At 40.3% G+C, this 21334-nt stretch overlaps 1 protein-coding gene across 1 annotated transcript in view; it reads right to left on the minus strand.

The window, feature by feature from the left end:
• WDR36 (WD repeat domain 36) overlaps nt 1–4709 on the minus strand; it is a 54090-nt gene extending 49381 nt beyond the window's left edge. The window contains exons 1-2 of the mRNA XM_027869249.1: nt 4548–4709; nt 1816–1843 (exon numbers count right to left, since the gene is read on the minus strand). Of these exons, the coding sequence (XP_027725050.1) occupies nt 1816–1843; nt 4548–4709 (190 nt within the window). The remainder of the gene's footprint in view (nt 1–1815; nt 1844–4547) is intronic.
• Between the last annotated feature and the right edge of the window lie 16625 nt (nt 4710–21334).

The following is a 21334-nucleotide window of genomic DNA, read 5'->3' on the forward strand; positions in this document are numbered from 1 at the left end:
GGATCAAATATAAACTCCTGTATGGCATTTAAAGTTCTTCATGCCTTGGCCCTTTTCTACTCCTCCAGTGTTCTTATAATTTACTCCTCTTCACACACTCCAATACCCAGATTCACTAGCCTACTTGCTATTTCTTGAATATAACATACTATCTCCCATCACTATTCCCTTCACCTCAGTCTCTTAAGTTTTTCCAGATTCCTTCACAACTCAACTTAAATTGTACTTTCTGCAAGAGGGGAAGAAAGAAATAAGCATTCAGACAGCATCACTATATGCCAGGTACTCTTAAAGCTAAGTGCTTTACAAATACTGTCCCATTTGATCCTCACATCAAACTCTGTGAGGTAGGTATTGTTACCATACCCATTTTACGGCTGAGGAAACTGAGGCAAACAGAAGGTATGTGATTTGCCCAGAATCACACAGCTAGTGTCTGATTCTCTTCTACACTCCAGGCTCAGAGCTCTCTACTGTATCACCTGTATCTGCTCTGGGATGGCAGCTAGAAGTCTTTTCCAATCTCCCCACATACTTCCTTTTCTTAGGTTACCTTCTATCTACTCTGTCATTTGTCCTTCATTTTCAAAGAACAATAACATCACAGGGTGATATCTATACTCATGGGTGCACTGGATTTAAATGAGGTAGAATTGCACAGTCATCAGCCTCAGTCTTCTAGAGTCATGGAAGTCCTGTGGCAAGACAAAAGTCAGGACGACTGGTGATGGCCTGGGATGCAATGGATAACTTTGGCATCTTCAATGTCTGACCAGCTGTAAGCATTGCACAATGCCTACTTCAGTCACCTTCATGGCCACTGGAACAAACTGTTCTCATCCGTCCACTATGCCAGGGGAAGTTTTCACGTGCTTGGGGTAGACATTCCCCTACAAGTTTGTGGCTCATCGCTTACCCTCAACCTGGTATAGTTCGTCTGCTGAGATGGTTTACCAGAGTGTGGCTGAGCCACATGCTACAGCTTCTAGGAGCCACAGGTGAGAGCTGAGTGCCAGATGGACACCAAAGGTAGATGAGCATCCCTGAAAGCAGATTGGCAAGCCCTCACACCAGGGGTGCTAGTCCTCCTTGAACACGCTATACACCCCAATCTATTCTGTAAATAGCTTGTATTTACCAAATCATTTGCATGATGTCTCTCCCATTAGAATGTAAGCTCCTTGCCATAAGGGACTACTTTTGCCTTTTTTTTACCTCCAGCACTTAGAATAGTGCCTGGTACATGGTTACTGGTAATAAATATTTGTTGACTATTAACTGGATAAATGACTCTCATTTTTGTCTGTGGTATTTCTCAAGAACATCAGCTCATTTGGGACTTTAATATTGCTGACATTATTTTTACAGATCTGAGATACTCCTTTCTATTAATCCTCATTCATTCCTTTTAAAATTTGAGGTCACTGGTATGGGTTCCTTTATAAGGAGACTGATTTTGTCAGATGCTTTCTTTTTTTACTGGTATCATTCCTGCCTGTATAACAAGAACTTATATTTATATAGAACTTTTAAGATTTATGGTGATTTTCTCACAACAACCCTATAAGGTAAGTAGTGCCAAGTATCATTATCTCCAGTTTACTAATAAGGAAACTGAGGCTCAAGGAGTGAAATAATTTGAATATGGGCCCAACATCCTTTCTATTATACCATACTGCTTCACTTCCCAAAAAAATGCTTCACAAATTCATTTTCAAAATAATCTCCCATTACATTATGTAATTCAAGAATAATATTTTATACCAGTTAGAAAGTACAAAATGTTAACAAATTTAGAATGAATTGCATACTTACTTACTGCCACCAGACTAAGCTTCTGGACCTGTAAAAAAAAACAAACCCATTTAATTTTAACATCATGTTTAAGAATTAAAACTCATTAAATAACAAAATGTGTTGTCCTTTGCATGTGAAAATAACTCTACAAACTTTAGGAGGGCAAAGAATCATGGTTCATTTTTCCAGTAGTGATAGATTTGTATAGCTACATTATTTCTCCTTGCGGCAAAGAGCACATTTGTGAAATATGTGATTATGATTAGGAATACAGCCTTTGGCTATGAAAAAAACTATAGAGGGACTAAGGTGGCCTACTGTCCACTGAAGACATCCAACAACCTGAAGCAAATTGAGAACATAAAAATCCCTTTTGGAACCAGGATCCTAAACTTAAAGGTGAGGAACAGTCTTTTCATCTTCACAAACAAAAGAATTCCCCGCTGCCCTCCCCACCTCTTCACCCACATATACACACATGCATACCCTCCCTTCCAACCACACAAAAAATGACTTTTCCTCTTGGGCCTCATAAAGCACTCCATTTTCCAGCTCTCAATTAATCAATCAATCAAAAGGCATATCTAGGCACTGTGCTAGGCAATCCAAATGTGAAGACAAAACAGAGATTCTATACATGGATACATAAAATCAATTCAAGGTATTTGAGATGAAGGAATGGAGAAGACCCAGATAAAATCAATTCAAAGTTTTGTTTGTTTTTTGTCTGTTTTTGGTACAGAAGAAGATATTAGCAGCTCAGGGGAATCAGGAAAGGCTTCATGTAGAATGTGGACTGAGATGAGTCTTTAAGGAAAACAGAAATTCTAAGAGGCAGAGGTGAAGAAGGAGTACATTCTAGGTGTGAGAGGGAGCCAATGAAAAGGCATCAATAGGGAAGATAAAAGTAATTAAGTAAGAGGAACAGTAAGAAGGCCAGTTTGGATGGACTGTAGTGTGCATGAAAGGGAATAATGTGTAATAAGAATGGAAAGGCCAGGTAATAAAGAATTTTAAACACCAGTTTAAATGGAACTTATATACATGGATTATATGAAATTACAAAATTATTTTTGGAAGTGGAATTAACAAATGATTCTAGAGGGATCCCTCTAAAGCCAAGGGAAGAACTTGCTCCAGGTCACACAGGTCATTAAGTAGAAAAAAGGTGAAATTTGACACCAGATCCTCTGACTCTAAATCTAGTCCTGTATCATGGAACTTAATTAATATTCTTACTAATTTATGTTAATATTCCACATACCTATGTTTATATATTCCTGGATTTAACTGTCGCAAGAGTTGTATTTTATCTAAATTTTGCATTTTCCCAAGTGCCTAAAAGGGCACTGCACAAAGGAAATTAATGTATTTGCTCATTTCATTTTAATTTCAAGACTCATCCCTTATTACATCCACTATATGGAAGGTACTATACTAGTCAATAAAAATACAAGAATTTTTTTTAAGTTCCTAGTTTAAGTTCCAAGTTTAAAGTCTTGGCAAAGAAGAGGAAGGCAGATGGAAAGATAAATATATTTCACAGATAAATATGGTAAAGGTGTTACTGAGGCAAAGGAGAGTCAGTCAGACAAACTGCTTTAGGATAATTTGATGAAAGAGAAAACACTATCAGTTAAGGTCAGGGGAAGCTTCTTGGAGGATGTATCACCTGAATCAAGCCTAAAAAAAAAAAACATTCTGAAAAGCAGAGATGAGAAAGAAGTATATTGTAGTATGGGACAAATGTACTGAACGAAGATCACATATACTAAGTTAAGGAGGAGTTCTTGAACGTAGACTTAATTAATGGAATTAATGTGAAAGAAAATTGGAAAAGTATTTTGAAGCCAGATCATAGAGGATCTCAAAAGTCAGGATAAGGAGTTTATATTTTAGCCTACAGGCAACAGGGAGCCACTGAAGGTTTCTGAGCTGAGGAGCACATCGAGTCACTATTTCAAAGCTAGTTATTCCATAGCTAGATTACTTTGACAGGTGCATGAATAACAATGAAAAGGGAAAGAGCTGGCGGTGACCAGTTAGGAAGCTATTACAATAACCTAGGGGATGACAACCTGAACTAGGTTAGTCTTTTTGTGTGAAGAGATGCTGCAGCAGGAACTAGATCTGGCCCCTAATAGTAGAACTTGAAGGCTGAAGAAAATAAGCCAAACATGAACCTGAGTTTGCAAACAAGTTAGGGAGGAGTTCTTTCTCCCTCCCCCATGTTGAGTTTGAGATGCCTAGCAAATATCAGGGGAAAATATTCATCAGGCAGTTGGTGATACCAGGAGATCTGGAGAGAAATCAGGACTTGGAGTTTACTCACATATATAATCGAATCCATAGAAGCACGTGAAACCTCTAAGTAAAGAAAGAACAGGTGGCCCAGGAGGGAGATGGGAGCGAACACACACCACGAGGGTGATGATTCGGCCAGAGATGGACAAGTGTGGTCAGACAGGCCGGAGAGATTCAGGACAGAGCAATGCCTCGGGAGCCAAGGAATGGCCAAGTCCACAGGAGCGTCAGAGGGATCATGGGATGACGGCGAAGCTGCAAACCGGCTGCGCGGGCAATATCGTACAAGCGGAGCCGGGGAGCGGGGCCGAACGAGTCCGCCCGGGCGCTCACTCTGCCCCAGGCTCAGGCTCCGGACGACGGCCACGACCCCGGGCACACGCGGGTGGGGGCGGGGGAGGCACAAGCCCCGGGCGCCGCTGGGGGAAGGGCGACGGGCTACTTACATTGTAGGTGTGGAAACTCTTCCCCACGCAGGTTGTCACGTAGAACCTGCGGTGCCGGCCGTGGTAGCGAACCACGTGTGGGATGTGGGAGCTGAAGAGCCCGAGGGCGCGGAAGCCGGAGAAGAGCGCGCTGCTCGAGCCGCGCCCGCCGCCGCCCTCCATGTGCTCGGACACCTGGAGCCCGCGGCCTCGCCCTGCGGCCGCCGCCTAATGACTCGCTAACTACTCCAGACCCGCGCCCGCAGCTTCTTGTGGCAGCCGCTCCAACGCTGCAACCCCCACGCGTCACTTCCGGCGCGGCGGCCAATGACGTCACTCTCACTTCGTGCAGTAATAGGAACGTTTCCCGGCGCTTCCGGGCGCGGCGGCGTTTCAGGTGCTTGGGGATCAGTCATTCGGCGTCTCTCCCAGGCGGCGTTCGCCGGAGCCTCCTGAGACCAGAGGGGAGCACCTTCAGCAGTCAGACAAATAAGGTTTATCCTCTACTGTCTTTTTCTGTCTCAGAAGCCGTTTACTAACTGTAGGTGGCCCTCGTTCTGTCCTGGACCCTCTTCTTGCCCCTTCCCCTGGTGACGTCATCAGCTGCCGTGGCCTTGATGCCCGTCTCTGGGCTGGTGGTTCCCCGCCGATCCCGCCCGATCCCTGGGCTGATCTCCAGTCTCCTGTCCCTAACTGGATGGCCAATAGACAACCTAAATTGAATACCTCCGGAACAAAACTCATCATATTTCCCCCCAACCCCCTACTTCTCTTACCTCCCTGTTACTGTAGAGGATGACGCCATCCCCTCAGGCTCAGGCTCACGATCCGAGTCATCCTGGATTTCCCATCTCTCACCCCTCATATCTAAGCTCTTGCCAAGGCCTGTTCATTTCGCTTTTGCCAAGTCTCTTAAATGTGCCCCCTTCTCCCCCTGACGCTGCCTCAACTCTCTCCTCACTCCAGTGCTTCCTCCGCTCAGCCATTAAAGAGTTTTTCTTCAAACTCGGGTCCAATTAAGTCATCTCTGTACTCAGTAAACTTCACTGGCTCCCTATTACTTCCCAGGAGCAAATATAAAATTCTCTGTTTGACATTCAGAGCCCTTAATCTACCCCTCTTCTATCTTTCCATTCTTCTTAAACCTTATTCCCCAACACATACTCTTCAGTCCAGTGACACTGGCCTTCTGGCCGTTCCACAAACAAGACAACTCCATGTCTCAGCTCCTGGGCATTGTCTCTGGTTGTTCCCCATGCCTGGAACATTCTCCCTCCTCTGTTAAGACTGCCAACCTCTCCGGCAGAATAATACAGAAAAGCTTGGGAAGATCAATATGAACTAGTGCAGAGTTAAGTAAGCAGAGCGAAGAAAACAATATACATGGTGAGGGCAACAGTACAAATGGCAGGAACAACCAGCACCATCACCACCAAAAGATGAATATAACAAAATTGTAAAGAGAATACCCGAGTCACCACTTCATGGAGCTGGGAGATCTACAGGTGTTGCACATTACATATTTTCTGACTTTTTCAATGTAATGATCCAGTTGTGCTGACTTTTTTTCTGCATTTTCTTTTTAGTTTTTAAAAAATGCTGTTTTTTTACGTAGAATAACTCTTTCAAGGAGAGGGAAGGATGCTCAGAGAAACTTTGTTGTTGAGTCGCTCAGTCATGTCCAACTCTTTTTGACCCTGTGGACCATATCATACTAGCCCCTTTCATCATCCACTATCTCCAAAGTCTGTCCAAGTTCATGTTCCTTGCTTCCATGACACTGTCTATCCATCTCATCCTCAGCTGTCACCTTCTCCTTTTGCCTTCAATCTTTCCTAACATCAGGGTCTTTTCCAATGACTCTTCTCATTATGTGGCCAAAGTATTTAATTAAGCTTCAGTATTTGGCCTTCAAGTGAATAGCCTGAACTTATTTCTTTTAAGTATTGACTGATTTGATCTCCTTGCTCTCCAAGGGACTTTCAAAAGTCTTCTCCAGCACCACAATTCAAAAGTTTCAGTTCTGTGACACTCAACTTTCCTTGTCATCCAACTCTCATGGCCACACGTTGCTACTGGAAAAAACCATAGCTTTGACTTTTGACATACAAACTTTTGTTGACAAGGTGATGTCTCTGCTTTTTGGTGCGCTTTTTAGATTTGCCATAGCTTTCCTTCTAAGGAGCAAGCATCTTTCAGTTTCATGACTGCTGTTGCCATCTGCAATGATCTGAGCCCAAAAATATAAAATCTGCTTCCATTCTCTCTCTGTTTGCCAGGAAGTGATGGGACCAGTTGCCAAGATCTTAGTTTTTGTGATGTTAAGCTTCAAGCCAGCTTTTATACTCTCTTTACCTTTATCAAGAGGCTTCATGATTCTTCATTTTCTGCCATCAAAGTGGTATCAGCTGCATATCTGAGGTTGATATTGATATTTTTCCTAACAATCTTAATTTGAGCTTTTGATGCATCTAGTCTGGCATTTTACATGATGTACTCTGCATTTAAGCTAAATAAATAAGATGACAATGTACAGCATTGTCATACTTCTTTTCCAATCTTAAACCAATTGGTTCCATGTTCAGTTCTAACTGTTGCCTCTTGACCCATAACAGGTTCCTTAGGAGACAAGTAAGATAATGTGGTATTCCCATCTCTTTTGAGGACTTGCCACAATTTGTTGTAATCTACACATTCAAAAGCTTTAGTGAAGTCAATGAAGCAGAAGTAGATGTTTTTCTGGAACTTCCTTGCTTTCTCCATAATCCAATGAATGTTAGCAATTTGGTCTCTAGTTCCTCTGCCTCCTCAAAAACTGGCCTGTTGTTCTGGTAGTTTTTGGTTCATTTATTGCTGAAGCCTAGCTTGCAGAATCTTAAGCATGATCTTGCTGGAGTGTGAAATGAGCCTAATTGTTTGGTAACTTGAACATTCTTTGGTGTTGCCTTTTTTTTAAGGATTGGGGTTTAAACTAATCTTTTCCAATCCAGTGGGTTGCTGTTGACTTTTCCAAATTTGCTGACACGTTGAGTGCAGCACTTTAGCAGCATCATTTTTTAGGATTTTAAATACCTTAGCTAGAATTCCAACACCTCCATTAGCCTTGTTGTTAGCAGTGCTTTGTAAGACACACTTGACTTCATTCTCTAGGATGCCTAACTCTAGATAAGTAATCACACCATCATGATTATTGGTGATGTTAAGGTCTTTCTTGTATAGTTCTTCTGTACATTCTTGCCACGTCTTCTTAATCTCTTCTGCTTCTATTAAGTCTCTACCATTTTTGTCTTTTATCATGCCCATTTTTGTGTGAAATATTATTCCCTTGATATCTCTCATTTTCTTGAAGAGATCTCTTGTCTGTTCTATTGTTTTCTGTTTCTTTGCATTACTCATTTAAGAAAAATTTTTTTATCTTTCCTCCCTGTTCTCTGGAATTCTGCTTTCAGTTGGATATATCTTTCCCTTTCTCCTTTACCTTTTGCTTTCCTTCTTTTCTCACCTTTTTTTTTTTTTTAAGGCAACTGGGGGGGGGGGTCACACAGCTAGTAAGTGTCAAGTGTTTGGTCTGAGGCCGGATTTGAACACAGGTCCTCCTGATTTCAGGGCCAGTGCTCTATCCACCGCCCCATCTAGCTGCCATCTTTCCTCAGCTGTTTGTAAAGCCTCATCAGACAGCCGTTTTACTTTCTTGCTCTTCTTTTTCTTTGGAATACAATATTGCAAACTTCTGTCCATAGTTCTTCAGGCATTTTATCTACCAGATCTAATCCCTTAAATCTATTCATCACTTCTACTTCACATTCATAAGGGATGTTATTTAGGCCATAACTATAAGGTCTGATAGTTTTTCCTACTTTTTTCAATTTAAGTTTGAATTTTGCAATAAGAAGCGCGTGATCTAACCCACAGTAAGCTCTAAACCTTGTTTTAATGAACTGTATAGAGCTTCTGCACCTTTGGCAGCAAAGTATATAATTCATCTGATTTCAATATAGACCATCTGGTGATGTCCATGTGTAGAGTCACTTTTGGGTTGTTGAAAAGGGTGTTTTTGCTATGACCAACAAGTTGTCTTGACAAAACTATTAATCTCTGCCCTGCTTCATTTTGTACTAGAAGGCCAAACTTGCTTGTTATTCCAATCATCTTTTGATTTCATACTTTATTTAGCATTTGAGTCCCATATGATGAATGACATCTTTTTTTATTGTTATTTCTAGAAGATGTAGGTCTTCATAGAACTGATCAACTTTGATCTCTTCAGCATCAGTAATTGAAGCTTAAAATTGCATTAATTAATAAACCTTAGAAGTGACTAAATTAAATTAATTGATGTGGAATAGTTTGCCTTGGATTCAAACAAGTATCATTCTTTCACTTTTGAGATTATACCCCAGTATTGCTTTTCTTGCCCTTTTGTTGACTATAAGGGCCACTCCATTTCTTTTATGGGATTCTTGCCCATAGCAGTATATAACAATCACCCAAATTAAACTCACCCGTCCCTATCCATTTAAGTTCAACGACACCCAAGATGTCAGTGTTTAATCTTTCCATCTCCTATTTGACCACATGCAGCTTACTTTTATTCATGGATTTTCCATTCCATGTTCCTGTACAATATTGATCTATACAACTTCCGGTTTTCCTTTCATCACTAGATACATCAACAGCAGCGCCTCCTTTTTGCTTAGACCCAGTTGTTTAATTAATACTAAAGCTACTTGTTGTGCTTTGCTCTTCCCCAGTAGCATGTTGGGACACCTTTTACCCTGAGGGGCTCATCTTCCAGTGAAAATTCATCTTTTATTATTTTAATACTGTCCGTGGGGTTTTCTTGGCAAAGATACTGAAGTGGTTTGCGTTTCCTTCTCTGGTGATAATGTAAAAAAAAAAATCTATTAAACTTATTTTTTAAAAAAGAAAAAGAAAGTACCAGTGTTCTGTTCCACACCAGCCATACAAAGGTACCTACAAACAATAGAGATATTTAAAGAAACTGAGCTCAAAAAATCCTGGGAACCCTGAGTCCCTCTGTCACTTCTTACTCTGCACCTTGAAAGAAAAGCATAACGCCTAAGGAGCAGAGGGGAGCATGTGCCATTAGCCTGAGCTACAGAACTTGATTGAACAGGTTTAGTCTGAGGCTGTCAGGGCTGAAACTATCAGTCTACATGGGTGGAAGGCCCCTACCTTGTTTACTAGCTATATAATATTGAACGATATGTTTATCTTCTCTGAACTTCAATCCATGAAATGCCTGGGATCATACAGTTAATAAATGTCAAAGCTAGAGACTGAACTCAGTTCTTCTGGTTCCATCCAAGTCCAGAGGTTTGGTTGTTTTTTTTTTAATACCGTGGATCCCTACTATGACATCTCACAAGTAGTACTATGGTACAAAGTATTTTGAGGATTCAGAAAAAAAGAGAGATTCTATTTGATTAAGGAGATAATAGAAGACTTCATGGAGGAAATTACATTTGAACTGGCCTTAAAGGTGGCTAAGATTTTGACAGAAAGATGGTGTTGGGGGCAGGGATGTGGGGTGAGGGCAGAGAAGGTTTAGGGATGATATTCGAGCTGAGAAAACAGTATGAGTAAAGGCATGGAGGTTGAAAAGCACTGGATATGTTCATGGAACACTTGATAGTCTTAATATCTCTGAACCATGAGGTACATGTAATAGAGTAAGAGGACATAAGGCTGGAAAAATGGAGTGTACCTGGATTAGGAGGACTTTTGATGCCAGGCTGAGGAAAGTAAATACTATTAGAGTATTTAGTAAGTTGAATCTTATATTAGTGTGAAGAAGTAAGGCTAGCTCCTCCCATCCCTCCCCAAACTTATCCAAACAGACCTAGGAAAGACATCAGACTGAATTCTGATGGGGAAATTCAAGAAAAAGTCAGCAATTTGTCCAACCCAGTTTGGCATAAAGAGAAGTCTATGGATGTTTGGGAAGTGGTCTGCCTAGGAGCACACTGAAGAACACTCTAGTCCCCAGGAAGAGTCTGTGCTCCATGACAAGAGAAGGTCCCAGAGTCACATTGGGCACCCATGCATGCTACAGGAGCAGGTAGTATCCATGAAGCAACTTTGTTGTCCATTATCTGGTTCCAAATCATAGACCTAGGGCTTACTGAGCAGACTTGCACCCAGGGATAATGTTCTATAGTAGGAAATGATCTGCAGGCCTTAATCAAGTTCAAAAGTAAGGTGCTTTCTGACCCTAAGAGCAGAGTTGGGTATCAGTTCCAGCTTCTAGCCTAGTGTGAAATCTGCAGAGAAATAACCATGGCAGAAATCCCAGACCAAAGCAGAGCCTGCAGTTCAGTTACCCTCAACAGGTAGAAATTACTAGCTGGTTAATCATGGCTGAGTCCAATAGCAGTCTCCTCTTGCTCAGACCCAAACCCAGGGCAGGGACTTAGAAAGCTGCCTTAGACCAAGGTGGGGCAACAATCAGACTTTGTCTTGATCCAGACCACTTTAAGAGTACTGAAAGTTTGCAGGTACCCAGGCAGCCTGCTCCTGAGATTCTGGAATAATGTAACACTTACCCCAAGAAAACAGATTCTCTCAAGTTCTCCAGATATACCATCATATCTACAAAAGGTGATCATTTTATTTCTTCATTGCTTAATCTTATTCTTTCAATTTCTTTTTCTAGTACAATATTGAATAATAATGGTGATAGCAGATATCCTTACTTCACTCCTAATCTTATTGGAAAGGCTGCTAGTTTAATCCCCATTACAGAAAATACTTGCTCTTGGTTTTAGGCAGATCATTTAAGCTTATCATTTTAAGGAAAGCTCCATGTATTCCTATGCTTTCTAGTATTTTTAATAGGAATGAGTGTTGTATTTTGCCAAAAAAAATTTTTTTCTCCATCTATTGAGATGATCACATGAATTTTGTTGTTTTTATTACTGATATGATCAGTTATCTTAGAGCTTTCCTAATATTAAATCAGCCCATAATTCCTGGTGTAAATCTAACATGGTCATAATTTATGATCTTTGTGATATGTTACTGTAAACTCCTTGCTAGTATTTTATTTAAAATTTTTGTGTCAGTATTCACTAGGAAAACTGGTTTATAGTTTACTTTCTCTGTTTTTCCTCTCCCTAGTTTGTGTATCAATACTATGAGTCATAGAAGGAATTTGGTAGAACTCCTTTATTTATTTATTCAAACAGTTTATATAGTATTGGAATGAATTGCTCTTTAAATATTTGTAGAATTCACTTTTAAATCCATCTGGTCCTTTTTTTTTTTCCTTTAGGGAGATCATTTATAGCTTGTTCAATTTATTTTTCTAAGATAGTTACTTAATTTATTCTATTTCCTTTTCTGTTAATCTGGGCCATCTATATTTTTGTAAATATTCACTCATTTCATTATGAGAAAATAAGATGATAATTTTGTATTTTATTTTGGTTCCATTCTGTAAATGATTCTGTTCTGTCACTTTATTCTGTATTTTGTGTAACATTCTAAGCATTACTCGGTCTCTGAGTGAAGAAGCCCATGAGTTCAAAGTTCAGTCTTCCTCTCTCAGTTAGATGGAAAAGTTCAGTTTTCCTATCAATCATTTTTAATTAAAGGAAAACTCTGAGTAAATGCAAGATTCAATTACTTTTCATTAGAGAAATGCTCTGAGCTAAGTTTATAAGTTCAGTGCTCTCATAAAACACTTTAATTCAAAGGGAATTATCTCAGCACCACCTGAAAATCACTTTTTGCCAAGGAAACTTTGTTTTCTCCTATATCATTAACTGTTTGGGTTCAATTCCAGGACATCTGTTGTCTCTATCAGCCAGCATGGTACCATTTCAGGAAATATATTTTCTCTGGCTGCTTTTGTATAATGAGAGGAGATTTGTTATCTACCATTAGTTATTCCTGCAAGATCCTGGTAGACACTATCAATCAACATTGTCTGGATGAAAGGAAGAGTTGTTACCAGCCCACATTTCAGACTTTCAACCAATCACATTATCCCGATCTCTCTAATGCTGTCAGTGCTTGAACCAATCATATTGTTTTCTCACCTACCATCTTTGTTCTACAGTAATAGAAAAGGCTACTTTTCCTCCTTTGGGTCATTGGCCTAACTGAATTAATCATTTGACCCTCTTTATTAGTAAATTCATGCTTTACTAATAAACTGTGCTCAGAACTTGGTGCCTCAGTCTAGCTGATCTTACTTGTGACAATTGCCAGTTTTATTGGCATATAGTTGAAAAAAACAGTTCCTAATAATTGCTTTAATTTCATCTTCATTTGGTTGTTCATTTATCCTTTTAATTTTTGAGATTGTTGGTAAGTTATTTTTCTTCTTTCATTTTTAAACTTTAAAATAACCAATGCTTTATTTTACTTTAAACCAGTTTTTAGTTTTATTTATTAATTTAGTATTTTTTAGTTTTCAATTAGATTTTTTGCTCTAATTTTTATTAATCTCTCCTTTGATTTTCATGATTACTATTTTGGAGTTTAGTTGGGAATTTTACATATGTTTCTTCCTTTTTTTTTTTTTTTAGTTGCATGCCCAATTCATTGATCTGCTCTTTTTCATTCTTATTGATATAAGCATTTAAAGATACACATTTCCCCCTAAGTACTGCTTTGGCTGCATCCCAAAAATTTTGTTATGTTTTCTCATTGTTGTCATTACCTTTAATGAAATTGTCAATTGTTTCTATGATTTGTTCTTTGACCCACTTATTCTTTAGGATTAGATTAGACTAGGAATTCAGGAGAGAAGGACAGTATAGAATTGAAATGTTTCACCAAGGGGTAAAGATGGCAAAAAAAGGAGAGATTGGCTAGTACTGAAGAGATCGCCTGGGAGAGAATTGAGAGGTCAAGAAACTAGACGGAGTGGGTGAAGAAGGAATATGAAAAAAGGTATTAGCTAGATCTAATACAATGCACCACTGCCTGCTTTGTAACACAACCTTAAATTCTCTTTGCTGATGCTCCAGTGCCTCTATAACCATCAATGTAAACCAGAGGACCAGAGTGGATTTCCATGAATAAGGTTACACCCAGCCCCAGTGTCTACTAGGGGAAGGAATGTCTATTTATTATGCTGCAACCAGTGCAGGGTTATTTCTACATATAGCTTCTGATCTCCCTCAATCCAATTCGCTCTTGGGGAGTCTCAACCCCAGCCTTAGTCTTTTGGAGGTTCAGGTGGCTTCTAAGCAGCAAGGGATTGGCACAGGTTTTTTTTGTCCCGCTCTTCATATCTGGGGCTTTATTTTCTTCATGAGGAACTGATGAAGTCTTATTTGTATATTGCTGAAGAGGTGTCAGCATCCCCCACCTCTTTAGTAACCCTGCATTAGGTTTTTTAATGTCTTCTCCTGACACTCCCATAGTACATCAAACTACACTTGATTCCTGGTAACTCTTTTTGACCCATTTATTTTAGAAGTTTTTTCTGACTTTCCTTGGCATGCATCTTATTCCCATGGAATTTAGGTCCTGGATCTCAGCCAACTCAGCCACGTATTTCTCCAAAGTCACAAAGTGATGTCTCTACTAAGGGATTTAAAACAGCTAACAGGGGTTCCTTTGGATGAAAAGGGGCTAACTTTAAAAGTTTGTTCTTCATCCCAGATGTAACAGGTTTTGCATGAGGCCCAGTGAAACTCATTGACCTCTCTGAAGCAAATTGTATGGCATCCCCCTAATAGTAGCACGGGCCTCCTACACACTCCTCCAGAGGGGGCATTCTACCAGCATATTAAAAGGGTCCAGCCTCCTACCTGTTATAAAGGTCAAGCTGCCCTAGCCATGAGCTATATCTTTGTGTATCCAGAGCTGATACTGCCCTACTTTTTTAGATGGAACCCCCTAGGAAAATGGAACAATTATATTTGCTAGGTCAAAGTCATTCCTGGGAAATGGATCAGCAAACCAAGAAAAGGAAGAAAAGCCCAAGGAGGAAAATCTGGGTCAACAGGTCAGCAGCATGTGCCAAAGCTGGATAAATAACTTGGGATTAAAGAGTTAACAAAGGCAGACAACACTGAAACAGAGCTATATTGTGAAGATCCCTTGTTTGTACTGGTCCTCGAGGGGGCTTCAGTAGGTGGGATCTGATATCTCCCTGCCATGTAATGTAATTTAGGAGAAACTATAGAAGAGTTTTAGACATTTAGGGTACCCTATAGTATAGTACAAATCAATCATTTTACAGAAAATTGAGGACCGGAAAAGTTTAGGGTCTTGTAAAACTAGGACTAAAGCACAGGCCTCCTGATTCCTATTTCAGTGCTATTCCCTGCATATCACGTTGTCCTTTTAATTCCTCACTTTTTTAGCCTGCAATTAATGGTCACAGTGCTACAAGTTTCTGTCTTCTGCAACCCATCAACATCTCATTAGCAATGTAAAGCTATCATTGAGGGGAACAGTTCCTGTGGAATGGGAGATCACCTTAATAACTACTGCCAAAACCAACCACTTATTAACTGCCACCAACAGGCAAGTAAGCCCAAGAGCCCTGGAAATGGCAGCAATCTCCAGACCAATGGTACTGCTTCCAGCTCAGGTCCTGCAATCATACTGGAAAGCAGCCCCTGTGGAGATGCAGCATGGCAACTGTTTCTTCGAGGACTATAGCCCCTGATTTTTTAGCAGCCGTAGCTATTAAAGATCTAGAAAAGCAAATTCTCAGTGTCAAAGTCATTAGCACTGTCAAAAGTTTCAGCACCAGAAATATATATTATTTTTTCAGTTTAAAATATTTTAAAAAAATTACTATCTGCTTTGCCACTGAAATCTAAGGATCATGAGACTTTTATATTGGACTTAACAACTGAAATTAATCCAATCCATTCTGATTCAATAAGCATTTATTTGCACCTACTATGTTCTGGGAACTATATTAAGTGTTGGGGATACAATTAATGAAAAAGAAGGTCAGTCTCTGCCCTCAAGGAGTTTACAGTCTGGTAGATTGAAACAACACAGAAAACGAGACACAAAAGCAATGGTGGGGTGTGAGAGAAACACACTAGGGGACCTGGTGCAGGGGTATCTTTATCCTAGAGTTGACACTAGGTAGAACAACCTATGCAAAGTTGAGTGAATTGTAAGTCCAATTTCTGCCCTCTACAAAGGAAGGCACTGTGAGGAGCTTGGTACTGTGACCTCCGTCCCTTCAATGAGAGGTGAGAGGGCTGAAGGAGATGGTGTCAGTCAAGATTTGAGTTGGCAGCGTAGTAATGAGATTAAAAATTATGAGCTTACCATGGGAGGGCCATCTTGTTCCTTAGAGTTGAAACCTTGTCAGAGCAGCAGATACAAAGTGGAATGGGCTGAAAGAACTTCCTATAGTTGCTGTCCAACCCTCCCTCACCATTAGCATAGGAGCTTGAGGACAGTAGGGACTATTTCTGATTTGCTGTTTGTATCCCTAGTACTTAGTACAGGCATAGCTGTGAGCATTAGCATGTTCAATAAATGATTTTTCATTCAGCCATCCATCCACCTATTCGTTGTTTCCTAAGAAATCATTTTGTTCATGTCATTTCCCAATTAATAACCTTTAAATATTTCCCCCTCCAAAAAAAAAAAAAGAAAAAGGGTTCACCCTAGCATCCCTATAGGCACTAATAACCCAATCTAAAAGGGAATGATTCTCCTAAATTCCTCTTGTGCCAATCTCTGTCTCTTAGGCTCATATTATATTGTGTTGTGGTTGGGAAACCTTGATTATTGCTCATATATCTGCTTTATCTAGCTTTCTAAAACTAGTCTAACTTGAATGACTGCAGAGGGTCCACATGCTCTATCTCCCCCTCAGACTCAGATATTATCTCTCATTCCTCATCTGAATCCATTTCCTCCAGGGCCTGTGTCCCAGGTTCCCAATTATTAGATGTTACAAAACTTCTGACCTTACTTTTGGTATTTAGCGCTGTCTATAACCCTTGCAAATGTGTTATTCTCCTCTTTCATTCTTTTCAGCCATATCATTCATAAACTGGGAAGAAGTAGTCCAAGTTCTAGTACTAGGTCTTTCTAATTCTCCCACTCAAGCCTCAGCAGCTGACTATTGCTCAGTGACATAATGCAAAACAATTAACAATGGCCAAGCTATCTTAGTAATTGCTGCTCTCGTCTCTTTGCCAACAGCTGGCAATTTCATCTTGGCTAGCAGGTACTTAACCCTTGTGGAGTCTTGGGGGCATCTCCCCACTTCTAGGTGGTCCACACAAATCTATTACTTGAATCACTGGTGCCCACATTCCCATGGATGGCTATCAGGGATCCACCTGGCACTTCCCAGCCCATTTCCTGGGAATCTTGTAGACTATGATGGTTATTGTGGATCAGGGCACCAAAGCGCCCAATTACTTCTGCCAGTGACAGAGGAATTCAAAGGAAAGAGAGACACAGAACCAAAGTGATCAGTTCATGCTTTATCAGGGGATTTACTTACAGGAGGCCCCTGCAGTTAGCCCCTTGTGACTAACAGCAAGAAAGCAGGGAATACCTATGGTGTAAGTATATGCAAGGGTTTTGTCTTTATGCCATTCATGTGTTTTACTGAAAATCCTTAAGGAGGGAGTGGGTTAAGTCAAAGTAAGCAATATCTGTAAATGTTTAACCAAGACAGAGCAGGTTTCTAGCCACATCATTCTTGACCTATTGAGAATATTTATGATTTTCTTGGTCCTAACTGTAACCATAATTTGTTAAACTCACACCAATGCAAAAGTTTGTTTTGTTTGACTATGCATCTTTGTAATAGGGTTTTGCTGTTGTTCTTAATTAGGAAGGTTGAGGGGAAGAAAGAGAAGACATTTTTGCTGATTGAAAAAATATTTTTTAAAAATTAAAATTATGTATTAGACAAACATAAATATGAAAATTTTTGTTGGGGGAGAGGATTTGGTTTCCCATTGCAGTTGATTAATCACAGGATGAAATCACAGATGATGAGAAGTTAATGTCTTGATGAGGTATTAACTTTTTGCCATCCTTTTGAGAGGTATGAACAACTCTCCCTGATTGATATTTGAAGAAGCAATTGCATTGGAATAACAAATATTAGCTGTATCCTTAGGTGATCCTTAAAAGACCTAGTGTGAGAGTTTATTAGTTGAAAAGAGTCTAGAAGGGGCCAGCAGTTGAGGAAGAAGCTAGCCCCTGAGAGGTAATCACTTTTGGGAAGAGTGTGACCTCAAAACTCCAATCCACAAGGACACTAAGGCTGACTCTTAGCAGTTTCATTTAATAGGGAAACTAGTGGTCCCTAAGAAATTGGATCCAAGACTCACCTCTGCAGTCATGGATTCCTTCTGCTTGAAGGTTGTAAATATTTATAGGGAATGAGAGAGCACTAAAAATAGAATGAGGCAGTACAGTTCTTTGATTGGTCAATTCCAAAAGGGGAAATTTACATGATTGGTCAGGGGGAGGAAGTGGAACTCCATGTTTGGTTAAAGGAAGGAACTACAGTATTTAGTCAAGGGAGATGTCCCTCAAATGCCACTGTTTAGTCAGTGATTAGGCAACAGGATTCTGGGACTTTTCACAAGCGTATCATGAACATTATGTGCAAAAGAACATTGAAAATGGGGAAACGGTGGTTTTCTGAATCACAGGAACTCCCAGAGTACATTCATAGGAGTGAAGGAGAAGGGGAGAGTAGAGCAAGTCTCTAGCACTATTCCTAACACCAGCCTACATAACAAACTACAAATCTATATGGTATAAATCTATCTTATACATCATTTAAAAGCAATATAATCATCAAAACATGGATATCATTATTACTACATAGTGGGTTAATTCCAACCTATATAATTCTTATCCTGACAATTAAACTTAATTCTAACCCGTTTATCTCACTTAAAGACAATCACTGATACCGATAAATCACAATGAACTGAGCAGGTACTGATCAGATTGAATAGGGGTATCAAAATTATTCTCACAGGACAGGATTTCTTTTTCTTCCCTCCATTGCCATGTTGTTCAGTACATCAAGAATACAAAGAGACAATCTGGACTAGAATCAACTCTATGGAGTAAGACCTTTGGCAGCAAAGAAAAGAGTCCCCTATGGATTCTAGAGAGATAGACCTGGTAATCGAGAATCAAACTAGAGAAGACTCCACAAAGAGAAAGAGGACTTTGAGGTCCTGTAGTTCTGCAATTGTAACTTGACTTGACCACATATATTCCCTATATAACGTGACTCACTGCCATCGTGCTCCATCTAGTCTACTCAGTACATACATGTGTTGTATGTATCTGTGGGGTTGTGTGTACCCTAGGTGGGAGGAAGAGAATGTTTTATAGCTATTCTTTTTGATATGTTATTTTAGTAAATACCTTGGCTAAGAGCTAATTGGTTTTTTTATGGCTAACTGGGAAATCCCCAGTAGGAGGCTTCTGAGCTATAGTATTAGGAGTAAAGATCCATAACATAAACCTCTAAACGTAAGGCAGGCCATCTTCTAGGTACTCAGCCTTCAGTTATAGATGTGGTGCTGCACAAAGAACCGAATAAGAAGACCGTATATGAAACTGAATTTCTGTTACATGAAGCTTTAAAAAAAATGCTTATGTGTGTTCCCTTCTGAATTTCCTTTTGCTCTCTTCTATGTATTTTAAAAACATTTCATTTGTAACACAGTTGACTCTGGCTCTCTCTCTCAAGGCCAAGGCTGTACATTTTATCCTCTTCCCACATTTTCCCTCCCACCAGGGTTCTCAGGTACTGGGAGGAGGTAGGAGAGTCTCTCTTCTCTGCCATTGGCTTGAGCTCCCCCATTTGGGAGAAGTAAGCATTTATATAGTGCCTGTTATATGCCAAGCACTATGCTAAGCATTTTACAAATACCTCATTTTAGGGATCTAGTAAGTAGCACTCCAGTTTCATTTATCACTTAACCTCAGATTACCTTTTACAGAGGGATATTTACTTCAAAGATACAGCAACAACAAACATACACACATTTCCTTCAACACCTCTGGGGCATAATTCTTTCCCCACCTCTTCACCACATTTTTTGCTCAGGAGGGGAGGTGGGGATTGGACTGACAGCATAGCACAGTTCCTGCATAGCATTAGTCCCAAGAAGTTCAAATTCAAACTTCCTATGGGCTACTTTATCTAGACCCTTGAACCCCAGAACTTCTCTGGTGTGTGGCTGCAAGACAGTCTGAATTCCTGGATCCCTAGATCCTTGTGGCTTGAACTCTCAGATTAGAGATTCCACTTCCTTCACCTACAATGAATAGGGGCAAAGGAAAAGGCCAAATCCCCAGGCCTGTTTTTTCAAGGCCACATGGCCTACGGGGGGGGGGGGGGGAGAAGAGGAGGTCCCCTTCTCCCTCTTTTGTACGTGGTCTTGGTGGGGTGCTTGGGTGCTTGTACTGGGACTCCAATTCCAAGACCATATCTCTCCCTCTCCTCAGAAACACTATCCCTGGCAGTTTTTCCCCAAACCAAGGACACAATGCCTGGCAATTACTCATGAGTGGGCCCCAGCAATACACCTCCCTCTCCCTAGTACAGTTACAAATTGCACCTGAAGAAATTACTAGTTTAAACTGGCTTTGTACTGGGTCATAAAGATATTCGTACCCACTGGACTATCTGTACCAACTCCCTACCTCATTATTTGCGTCTTGGACTCCTCATTATGTGTATTCTAGACTTAAGACATAGGTATACTCCTTACATCTGTCTTGTCAAACGATTGGTGGCAGACTGGGCAACTCTCGGTAGGCCCTGACCGCGAGTTAACTTAGTGATGTAGCAGACCTAAAAAAACTACACCTCCCTGTAGTTCCCCCCACCCCCACCCACTTTGGGCTTTTCCTGGTGATCTCTTGGTAAAACAACTGTTCAATAGATACAAAAAGTGCATGTGCCTTTAAGAACTGACCATTCCTTAACCACTCCCTAATCGCACCCTAAATCACCTAGTTAGCATATTAGGCACACGTTTTACAATAGTCCTGTACTCTGGTCCTTGAGGGATCTCTGAACCTCTCAGACCTCAACAGTCTCACTGTCTGCAAGTGAGGGAATCCTTTACCAAATGCAACAAAAAAAATTCGTTTTTAAATGTAACCCATGTCCCAAAACCCAATGGTGTGGGACCATCCTTATTGGCAGAAATTAAAACCCTGCCCCGCAGAAAGGGGAGGATGGAATTGGGGAGAGGTAAGAGCCTCAGTTTTTAGTCCCCCTTTGGAAACCCTTCAAGCAGGAATTCCCCTTCAGGACTTTCCAAGTAAGAGTTGCCTTCAAGCCTAGTATCAAATTGGCTTCCACCTTTGAGAGAGAAAATGGAAAAGGCCAATCCCACTTCAGGTTGCTGAAGGAAAAGATTATGGGATGGAGGATGGAGAGATCTAGTATGTCGTGAATCTCACCATTATTTGAGTGGGACAAAGGAGGGCTGAACTTGAATTCTCACTTTCTCTCTCTCTCTTTATCTCTCTCTCTCTCTGTCTTTCTGTCTCACACACACACACACAGATTTTTGATGTAGAAATACATTGAATTCAACAGGTAAACTGGCATGGCCAAGGAGAGGGTAGAAAGAGATTTAGGAAGCCTAATAGAATCAGGAAGGCAAGAACACAAGCAAAGCAAACTTTAGTTTTAAAGGGTAGAACATAAAGGGGGTATTAGAGAGAAAAAAAGAAAATGTATGAACCAGCAGTTGGGGTTGGACTAAACAAACAAATGGGAGCAGACCATTTTAATTATATATTGCAAGTGATAATCATAGTCTTTCTCTTTTGCCACC

Source organism: Vombatus ursinus, unplaced genomic scaffold (assembly GCF_900497805.2).
Source record: "Vombatus ursinus unplaced genomic scaffold, bare-nosed wombat genome assembly UNPS02014792.1, whole genome shotgun sequence".
NCBI classification, from domain to species: domain Eukaryota; kingdom Metazoa; phylum Chordata; class Mammalia; order Diprotodontia; family Vombatidae; genus Vombatus; species Vombatus ursinus.